The 10,949-nt window shown below is 38.6% G+C and overlaps 1 protein-coding gene and 1 pseudogene across 1 annotated transcript; one reads left to right on the plus strand and one right to left on the minus strand.

The window, feature by feature from the left end:
- The first annotated feature begins 540 nt into the window (after nucleotides 1-540).
- Nucleotides 541-3,636, plus strand: LOC122004556 (annotated as a pseudogene).
- Nucleotides 3,637-5,062: 1,426 nt separating this feature from the next.
- Nucleotides 5,063-10,616, minus strand: LOC122006353 (glutamate--glyoxylate aminotransferase 2). Its single transcript, XM_042561824.1, has 15 exons — nucleotides 10,350-10,616; nucleotides 10,208-10,275; nucleotides 9,883-10,002; nucleotides 9,432-9,497; nucleotides 9,086-9,203; nucleotides 8,662-8,743; nucleotides 8,485-8,572; nucleotides 8,196-8,354; nucleotides 7,736-7,909; nucleotides 7,519-7,650; nucleotides 6,356-6,421; nucleotides 6,214-6,278; nucleotides 5,872-5,963; nucleotides 5,624-5,780; nucleotides 5,063-5,442 (listed from the first exon to the last, which is right to left on the minus strand). Exons 3-15 carry the CDS (start codon nucleotides 9,997-9,999, stop codon nucleotides 5,313-5,315), a joined length of 1,446 nt encoding a protein of 481 aa, XP_042417758.1. The 5' UTR covers nucleotides 10,000-10,002; nucleotides 10,208-10,275; nucleotides 10,350-10,616; the 3' UTR covers nucleotides 5,063-5,312.
- Nucleotides 10,617-10,949: the final 333 nt, after the last annotated feature.

Consider the following 10,949-nt stretch of genomic DNA (forward strand, 5'->3'; position numbering starts at 1 on the left):
ATCAGAAAACTAATTAAAGTCATTATTAGTAGAATAGCCAGTATTGTGCTATTTCATTCACCTGATTCTTACTGGGTCAGTTACATAAAAAGGATTTTCAGATGATAAATTTATCTTTACAAACAATTAGTCATGTTTAAACTTGAGAGTCACTAAATTTTGCAAAGCAGATAGCTTAATGAGAGAAACAAGTATTTCCTTTTCTTTCCCTTGAACTAGTAGTGACTAATACGTAGGGAACAATCGAATTGGGGATAATGTCTATGCAACTCCCCTTCTATCCGGCCATACAAGATCCCCAACAGGGTCTCCATCTACAAACGCAGGTATGTGATGCTACATATTTTTACACGTTGTAGATACTGTTCATTCCACTATTCATCTATTCGATTACTAACTTGAACGTCATAGACCCCTTCCCTAGCCTAACAACTAATACTCTTTGTGACACGCAAGACAATGTAGAATCTTTATTTGGTCAGTATTAGAGCCGCGTTCCTAGCCAGCCACCTTCACTGGTTTCGCACATGAAAAAATTCCATGGTGAAATGAGCCTTCCATGTCGTTAGCTCCACCACCTACCTCTTTGTACAGATGGCCAGCTATCGCACCTAGATTGCTTCGTCGTCAATCTCTCCTCTAAGTCCATCCACGTCTTCGGTAAGCCTCAATTCAGATGCAAGTGGCAGCCCCCTCGACTGGGGCTACGACCACGTCTACACTATTGCAATGCTCAACTGCACCTTCCCTGCCACCGTACACGCCAATGTCACTACCACCTCTTTCGTGGTGCTGGAGGAGACGCCAGGGAGCATGACAGTGACCGCGTTCTCGGCGTGACCAAAGTACGAACACATCAACTGTGGGTCGCCGCTGTACGACGGCCTCAGCTCACGGCGCATGCGCGAGTGGATGGCTCACCATGCGTGGCTCTTCGACCAGCGGTCATACTTCATGTTCCATGATGTCGACAGGGTACATGTTAGGGTTGGGATTCAATCAAAGTCCCACATTGGAAAGATTTGGTAAAGATCATAAGATTAAAAGGATGCATGATATCTCCATTGACAAGACCTTTTAGGGAGAGCCCAAGAGTAAAGTCATGAGGGCTTAAGCCCAAAGTGGACAATATCATGTCATTGTGGAGATATGTGGACATCCTTTTGGGCACAACAATTGGTATTAGAGCCCGGACTGCCAGTGTTGGGGTTGGAAGGTTGCAAATATAATCCCACATTGAAAATATATGGGAAAGATCATGGGTTTGTAAGAGAAAAGATATCTCCATTGGCACCGACCATAAAGGAGAGGTGTTGCAGCCATGTATGGAAATGGGGGTGGTGACGCTACAGGATGTGAGGGAGCAGGAGCACTTCGACGGCTACTACCACAACCAATTCCTGATCATGAACGATTGCTTGCATAGGTATAGGTTCACGGTCGAGTGGATATTCTTCTTCGACGTCAACAAGTTCATCTACTTGCCGGCCAGAACCAACCTCGCATCCTTGCTCACATCCATTGAAATCGAAGGCTACTCGTAGTTCACCATGGGTCAGATGCCCATGTCGAACAGGCTATGTCGAGCGAGTGAATACGGGAAGATTGTAAGGCAAAATCCTGCTCATTTCCTCATCGAATTAATTTTCATCAATCGAAATTTGAATCATCCTAATTAATTTGATTTTTCAAAAGTATTGATATGGTATGTTATAAGCGGGTCCAAAGGTGATATGACGGTCAAAGTTAAGGTAAAGTAGCGGTCAAAGTCAGGATGATATGGTGATCAGAGTTAGAGCATATACAACTGAACGAGTCACCCTCGACCAGGTTTAGCCCCTCAGTGCTATAGCCTTTAGTATGAAGTCGTTCAGATTTAAGAGTCAGTCGACTCAAGAACTAGTTAGACATAAGAGACCGCACTTACTATCAAGGTAACTAACATAAAGTCGGTCGGCCACAAAGCCGGTCAAATATAGGGGACCCAACTTCTCATTTGTTAAGCATGGGTCTCTCAGTATATAGTCGATCGACCCTAAAGCATGTCGGACTTAAAGGACTTGTCACTTCACTTATTGCCAAGATATACAAAATAAACTCAGCCGATCTTAATGCGTCGATCGTATATCGGACATCTCATCCTTCAAAGGAAGTCTCCCAACATATAATCAAATGAACTAAGATCCGATCGGACTTATAAGAGCCAAGGCGCTCAACATATAGTCATTTAGCATTACAATATCTCCCAGCATATAGTCAGCTGGCACAAGAGTCATTCAGTCTTATGAGGCATAGTCCCTCATTTCTCAACTCTGTATTACTACCAAAATACTTAGCATGATAAGGTAACACTCAACATATCGCCGATCAGATATTTATAATGTCGGTCGGGCGTTCATACAGCCAATCAGATATAAGGTCGGTCGGATGTTCTCCAGGGAACAATCATGTCAGAGAATCACAACAATCTATCAGAAAATAATAAATACTAGTCAGATAGTTTTCATCATTATGGCAGAAGTTACAAAAGACTATTCATATATGTGTAATGGAAGATTACTCGGACCATGACTATACATCTTCCAAATTGTACATCTTCCATTACCTGACATCTTTTGACAGCAAATATGTCATGTTTCTCATGATTGCGAAGGTTATTAGAGGTGATATAAAAAGAGGTTTTCTCCGTTAGCGAAGTACGCAAAAAACGTCCTCGCGCTTTACAATTACGCACTCGCATCTACTATTTATCTTTTTCACTTTTCGTTCAACCATGGTATTGACTTGGAGAGTCGGAGGGCCTACGCCAAGGACTCTCTGGTTCTCGCCCTAACATTCTGTTTGCTCTTTCGAGTATGTACAGAAAGACACTGAAAGGAGTGTCAGGTCTCATCGTTTCTCCCTAGCATAGTCATCTCTCGATCAACACAGAGTCACGTATCCAACACATCATCTCCATCGCTTTCGGACATTGATCAAATATCATTTCAGAGATTTACAGGACTAATCCTTCTTTTGTTGATCTTTCTTCCTCTTGATTACTCATCCAAATAAGATTGCACCGAAGAAGGTGGTGAAGGAACTACTGCCATTTGTTATCTCCATCTGAATTAACTTCCATAGTGATCTTCATCGATCTCCTTATCGAGAATAGAAAAAATCAATCAGTGGTTGCTCAGCAAATGCAAGTAATTTGTTTTAATTCTGGTGATGATGAAGGATGTGTGGGGTGTGGAGAAGCTGGTGTACCGTGATGCGAAGAGAGTCCCGAGGAGGGACCGAAAGTACGCCGTCTGGCCGCTAGCCGCGTTCGCCGCCGGCGTCCACATGTCGCAGAACATCGCCGGCCGGAGCCTCCACAAAACAGAGGGACGGATCAAGTACTTCCACTACCACGGCACCATCGCCGACCGCCGCCACCCATGCAGGGAGTTCGTCAATCCCTCCGGAGTCGCCTACAACGGCACCCACTAAGTCCTCGACGACACTCTGCGACGTGCCACTGGCGCCGCGAGGAGGTTCGAGCTGAAGATGATCAGATCGAGGCTGGCGCACTCTCAGCAGCGACTCCGGCCGCCGACACGCAATGAACAGTCGGCCTTTTATTCTTTTCTTTGTAATCCAACAAGAACGTAGTTAAGCCTAATAGCTAAAATTATTAAATTATCTTTAGAATTACTAGAACAGGGAAATAAAGCAGTTAGCACGCATACATATTAAAAATAAATCACAATAAATTACTACCAATTAAGACTAAGGGGGTGTTTGGTTATTTCCTAGGAATAGGAATCGGAATGGGAATCATTGTATTGTGGAATGGGAATGGGTATGAGCATGGATATCACTCTTAAAAGTAATATTTGGTTAGTTGCATATCTTCTATCGGAATAAATCAAAATTTCCTTTTTTACCCTTAAAGAAAAATAAGAAAAAAAAATTAGATGTGAGAGAAAATGAATGTGAGAGAAAAATATGATGAAAGAGAATGATGAGAGAGAAAGTATGATGAGAGAGAAAGTGTGATGAGAAAAAATGAAGAGAGAGAAAGTATAATGAGAGAAAAGAGAGTGTGATTGGAGATAGCATGATGAGAGAAGATGAGAGAAAAAGTATGATGGGAGAGGATGAAGAGAGAGAAAATATAATGAGAAAAAAATGAGGAGAAAGTATGATGAGAGAGATTGAGGAGAGAGAGTATGATGAGAGAGATTGAGGAGAGAGAAAGTATGGTGAGAGAGAAAGTATGATGAGAAAAAAAGAGAACAGTGAGTATGAGGAGAGAGAAAATATGGTGAGAGAAAAAGTATGATGAGAAAAAAAGAGAACAGTGAGTATGATGGGAGAGATTGAGGAGAGAGAAAGTATATGAGAGAGAAAGTGTGTTGAGGAAAAAAGGAGGGAGTGTGACAAGAGATATTGAGGAGAGAGAAAGTATGATGAGAGAGAAAGTGTGATGAGAAAAAAGAGAAAAGAGAGTGTGATGGGAGAGATTGATGAGAGAGAAAGTGTGATGAGAGAGAAAGTGTAATGAGAAAAAAAGGAAGAGAGTGCGATGGAAGAGATTGAAGAGAGAGAAAGTATGATGAGAGAGAAAGTGTAATGAGAAAAAAAAGGGAAAGAGAGTGTGATAGGAGAGATTAAGGAGAGAGAAAGTGTGTGATAAAATGATGAGAGAGAACAAAGAGAGAGAAGTGATATGAAAGAAAAAATAAATAAATATATTTTGATATTTGATATTAATGGAGAAAATGTTAGTTTTAAGTCAAGGGTATTTTTGGAATAAGGAAATATTTTGATTGATGAAAATATGATAATGACTCATTGAAGGGGAGGTACATGGGAATGAGTTATTACCCAATTTCAAGGATTCATTCCCTTATTTGTATTCCTATTCCTATAATCCAAACATCAACAATGATAATCAATGATTCTCATTCTCATTCCCCACTCCTATTACCCTAAACCAAACGCCCCCTAAAACACTGAGAACTACGTATTAGTTAATTTAGCATGGTCATACAAATTCCAATTGATAATTTTTCATATTTTTAAAACTCATCCATCAGAAAACTAATTAAGGTCATTATTAGTAGAATAACCAGTATTGTGCTATTTCATTCACCTGATTCTTACTGAATCAGTTACATAAAAAGGATTTTCAGATGATAAATTTATCTTTACAAACAATTAGTCATATTTAAACTTGAGAGCCCCTAAATTTTGCAAAGCAGATAGCTTAATGAGAGAAACAAGTATTCCTTTTCTTTCCCTTGAACTAGTAGTATCTTTAGGTGTCCAATTTCAAAAGCCTTTTACATTCTGGAGTAGCCTCTGTAATCTTCATATTGCTCCATGAACTCATCATTGAACTTCTTGAAACTGCTCATGATAGAAGGCATGTCTTCCTCAGACGGCAAGATGGTGGTCCTTAGATGGAAAACCCTGTCGCGAAGGTAAAGGTGTGTAAATTACAGGAAAACAATCATGCGAACCAAGTAAATTTCGATGAAGTTTAAACATCACACAAACTTCTTTGGGATCAGTGATTCATAGTTCAACTTGGCTATTGATAAACTCAAGAAAACGATAGAATAAGCATAGAAGATGGTTCGATAATATATACCCTTCTTTTTGGCCGAAGCCTGAGCCTGGCACTGTGGAGATTCCTGTTGCTTCCAAGAGCTTGAGGCAATAGAAAACATCAGGAGCCTTGCCAGCCCTTTGAGCAGTTTCAATAGCTTTTGGAGGTAAACGTATTTGTGGAAATGAATACATGGCTCCTAAATCATTCCTTTGGCATTAGCGGCAATATAGTTTGCGCAAATTAAGGTGGTAAATACAGACATGTTGAAAGAATTTGAGTAATAGTACCTTCTGTAAAATTGCAAACAACATTTCTGCAACTATTAAACCCATCCGTCATTATATGGGCTCTTTTCCTCAGGGACTCGAGGATTGCCTTACTGGATGCACCATGATGAAAAAACACTATTAGACACTACATTAGTACAGCCATGTAACAGTCAGAATCCCTAATCAAAATTAGTTGTAGATAGTAGATAACACAGTAAAATTTAAGTTTGCTTTTGATAAAAATTTCATACGATATGAACAAGAGTTACGTGCATATGTACTTGAAGATGAATCAAGAATATCTTCAAACTAGAAGAAGCGAGATGGTCTTGGAACCAATTGCTTTACAAATATTCATACCTTTCTGCAACGAACTTCAGATAAGAGATATCTCCTGGTTTGGGGGGATTAACCATCAGGCCCAACTGAAAAAATAAAAGCAACATATGCAATAAGAGGGTGTGCTTTTATGGAACCAAGTCGAACATAAGCTTAAACTTACAAAGATCTGGCCAGGAACATTTGGACTCAGTGATACTGATGCAACCTTGTAGATCTCATCTACAGACTGCCAAAGATTTCAGCATGTGAAACATTGTCCAGAATTTTAAATATCATGGAGCAAAATTAGCAGAAGATTCTGATACACAGACAAAGATGGAGAGCTTATGACCTTGTTAACTAGATGAGAAAAAAGTAATTAGCTGCTCAGTAACATGTAATGTACATTCTGATTAAATATGTATACTGAGTTATCATAGAGCTGCAGTGATAATGGGTTCCTACTTAGTTGCTTTAGAGCATCCACAATGCATATCGTTATAACGCCTACCACCTCTTTAAAAAGCATGGAGTCCGCTACCACATCACCGTTATAACAACATATCTCCTTCACCCACATTCCTTTTAACATTAACACTCATTATTTATGAGTCCCACATTCCACTCAATCATCTTAAAATTCTATCATATTAAATAAATATATTTTAAAATATTTAAATTATTATTGTTATTTTTAATAATAATCTTACTTTTAAAAAAATAGCCGTTAAAAAATAGCCATTAAAAAACTAACGTTTTATTCAATTTTAAATTTTAAAATTTATAACTTTTTAATAAATAAAATAAAAAAAAAATAAACATGGCTGGCCCACCCCACCTTTGCTTGAAGGGGTGTTATAACACCCTTTACAATGCTTTGAACAGCAAAGGGGTGTTATAACACCCCCATTAACATCTGCATTGCAGGTGCTCTAAACTAAATGATCTATTTGATAAATTTTAAAATTCTGAATACCTTATTCTTCTATGAGATGCAAAAGCATATTGCAAAGACTATCAGGTATTCATTTTTTTTTTAATGAAAGCAAACCAAGAAATCATTGAAATGATTATGTAATTAATCATTTACTCAATCTATACTATCTTGGCAAGGCGTAGAAATTGGATTACATTTTTACACTCTAAGAACAATCTGGTGGTATTAATAAGCCAAACCTATTAAAAATAGAGATAGTAAGTTGTTCATGCAATTTCAAGAAGTAAATGGCCAGTAGTTTTGTGGATGTTTTAGTAAAACACTAAACAGTAAATTCATGCAATATATCCTTCACATGTAATATATGCCAAAAGTAAAGATTAGCAACAAATGAGAGAGAATGTAACCTTAGCAGGAAGGTTAGTCATTTCAAAGTATCCTCCACGCTGACCACATTCTCCCCAGTATCCTTTCGACACAGTGTGGAAAGACACAAGTTGAACCTCTTTGCTAATTGGCAGGCCTATGTCCGCCAATATCTGGAAGTATTGAATTGTTTACAGATCCAAAAAGAACACAGCCAAACAAATGAACTCATGTAAACATGTTAAGCTTCTTACTTACTTTTCTTGCACTTATGAAGGGCCGCTCATCCTGATATATGTTTTGTTGATAAACTTCATCAGCAAGCAGGACCAAGTTTTCTTGATAACAAAATTTCAACACTTCTCTTAGATTGGCTTCACTTAAGCATTGCCCAGTGGGGTTTCCAGGATTTATAATAACCATAGCTCGAACCTGTGTAGATATAAGGATAACGAAATACTACGGCTAAGTGAAAGGCATCACACATGAGATTACTATGCTAAAGATAGTATCAAAACTAGATGATAGCAATCTCAATTCAAACAGAAGCTAAACAGAGAGAAATTGGTCCTTGAAAGATGCCATTCTTAACGAAGTTGAGTAGTTTATTAGGCATCACTAATATCAAGGGCGCGTTTATTTATGTTAAGAGTAAGGTAAATTTTTGTGATCATTTAGAGATAAACTATGTAAATTTATGTAAATTCAATGCACTTACAGTAATTCCTTTTAACCGAGCTTCTGCAACTGATTGGCGGGTATGATTAATGTCAAGCCCCCAGTTAGCCTCCTCGTCTAAATAATATGGCACAAGAGACCCACCATACAAGGATATTGCAGCAGAGTACAGAGGGTATTGCGGAACTGGAACCAAAATCTGCAAATACAGAATCGTTAAATCCTAATCTTATAGCAGAAAACTGCATAAGCAATTGCGTAACTGAAAATTGTTTACTAAATTTCTATTTTGACTTTTTCTTGAGGAAGAAATTGGATAAGAATCATACACCATCCTTCTCATTTCTGATTATAGTATTCAATATCTGCATAACACCTTTACTGGCTCCATCTGTCAGATATATAAGCTCTGGATCACTGCAGAAGGGTACAGGGAACTCTGCTAAACTTCATATATTATCTACTTTAGTTCAAATACAATTAGTCACTAGGCCATCATGTGTTACCTAGGATAACCATCACGCCTTTCAATGAACTCTGCAATTTCTTTCCTAATTCCAGGAAGCCCTCGAGAATCACTATATGCACCTGATTGCTCGAAAGCAAGTTGAGATTCTTATCAGAATGACTAAAACAATATTTACTCATCAACATGAAAAAAATAACAAGGCCTGCAGATGATGTTTTGGGTTTGTTGCATATAAAGATACAACTAAAAACTGGAATATGACACAAATGTTATGAAAAGGCCAACATAAAAATTGCTTGGATTACAAATGCACAAACAAGTACAGAATACATTTCTTTTCCAGATCACCGTTAACAAGAGGAAACAAGTTGCAAAGCAGTTTACTTTGAGAAACAGACTGCATCAAAAAGGAAAAGGTTGAAGCAGACTGCGAGTTGAAAATTGTAGGAATATGTGAATACCTAAACCACCCGAAGTCAATGAAAGATAATGTTTAGCTCTTGCAATGACATCTGCTGGGAATAAAAGCCCGACATTAGGGTCATCCAATAGAAATGGAGCTTGGCACAATGCTACCACCTGCAGAATAGTACAGCAAAAAAATTACACCATTAAAAAGGGAAATCTAATGGAAAATGTCTCATCATCTCAGGGAGCACAGAGAAGGAGAAATTGCTCCATGTACAAGGAATTTTTGACTTGTGAAGATGATTTTTCTCACTGAGTTCCTCAAGTCAAGCAATAGAGAAGAATGATCAACACTTTGATACAAATAGTTTTTAAGAAGAATAAAGAGAAAATGGAAACCTGACGGGGAAATGTTAGTGGCTTCTGTCCGAGAGCATGAGGGTTCCCGACATTTGTGAAAATAATCTGCAAACAACAACAACAAAAAACCAATCTCATGAAAAGTAAGTCCAACTTGTATCTTGTTTCTTAAGAATAAATTGCAAGGTGAGTGCAGTAGTATAACCTCAAATTCTAATCTCACAAGTGGCATCCCAACAAGTTAACAATAATAAGAATCAAAGGCATACGTGCACTTCATACCTTGTTATAAGCAATAAAGCAAACATATACAGTGCTAAATAACCCAGGAAGATATTTTCAACCAGATAACAAAAATGGAAAAAAAACAATCAAAGTCAGATCTTTTAGGAATCGAAATAAGAGTCTCTTTCAACAAAATTTATTCTATTTAACTCAAATAATGTTGTGGCACAATCAACGAAAATTGTGTATGAGAAAGCATCACAACCTTCTTCCCCTCCTTCTGCAACTCCGACGCCCGCAGGTAAAGCTCCCCTCTGACGGCATATGCAACCTTCTTCACATTCTCATTCAGCGACTCGTAGTCCAGCGGCTTCGGCGACATCCTCTTCATAGACAAAACAAAGACTCGTCTCAGTTAGAACCCAAAAGAGCCACCAACAAACATTCGAAAACAAATCCTTCGACACGACTAGGCATCCAAACACCGAAAAATCGATACTTCCTTCGATTCGAAACCCTAAAAAAATCCATCAAAATCCTTCCTTTACCCTAAGAATCACAAGTCATTGACATGCGATTGGATTACGCACCTCGAGAATTATGGATGAGAAAGCACCTCCGGGGGCTGTTTTACGACCTAGGCTGGTGCGTCAGTGCTCTAGACAAGCGTTCCAAGTCAGTAATAAAGGGAGAAATAAAAAGGGGGGCTTTCCTATTAGAAAAAAAAATTACTTTTTTGTGGATCATCCAGCAGCGGATAACGTGGAAGACAGTGGCCTCTCCTTCCTTTATAATTAACTCCGCTCAGCGTTGTCGTCACGTAGAATTATATATCGTGAATGGATCATGAGTCTCAAGGAGAGAAAAGAGGAGGATAATGCGAGGAAATTGAAATGGAAGCAAGACCACAGATGGGATGGGATGGGATGAGATGAGAGAGGTTGCCAGCAGCCCAAATAGTGTGGCGGAGGATGGAAAGAGGAACAACTGGTGGAGAAGCTCGCGAAGGAGACTTGGAGAAGGTGAGGAAAGGGATCCAAAAGCACGTCTACATGGCTATATCTTTGCTCAACACCCTTTTGCACGCAAGCATTGATTTCACTCGGATTAATTGGAAATTCTACTTTACCTCTACTCAATCCAAACGACTACATGCATAAACTATGCCAACTAGTTTGCGATCAATATTCGAATTCAGTAATGGCAATGTTGAAAATAGGGATAGTGGGATGTGGGAACATGATCCTCATTCCCATTATTCATAATAGAAAAATTTATTATGTCCCTGATTTATTTCTCTATATAAAGGGAGTACCTCCAAAGATCACTCAT

This window comes from Zingiber officinale, chromosome 7B (assembly GCF_018446385.1).
Source record: "Zingiber officinale cultivar Zhangliang chromosome 7B, Zo_v1.1, whole genome shotgun sequence".
Taxonomy (NCBI): domain Eukaryota; kingdom Viridiplantae; phylum Streptophyta; class Magnoliopsida; order Zingiberales; family Zingiberaceae; genus Zingiber; species Zingiber officinale.

Excerpts from the sequence above, each read along its gene's own strand:
- LOC122006353 (XM_042561824.1), bottom strand. The coding sequence starts at position 9,999 with ATGTCGCCGAAGCCGCTGGACTACGAGTCGCTGAATGAGAATGTGAAG. Across the intron at positions 9,204-9,431 it reads CACTAACATTTCCCCGTCAG|GTGGTAGCATTGTGCCAAGC; the intron begins GTTTCCATTTTC and ends ACTATTCTGCAG. Across the intron at positions 7,910-8,195 it reads CTCGGTTAAAAGGAATTACT|GTTCGAGCTATGGTTATTAT; the intron begins GTAAGTGCATTG and ends ATATCTACACAG.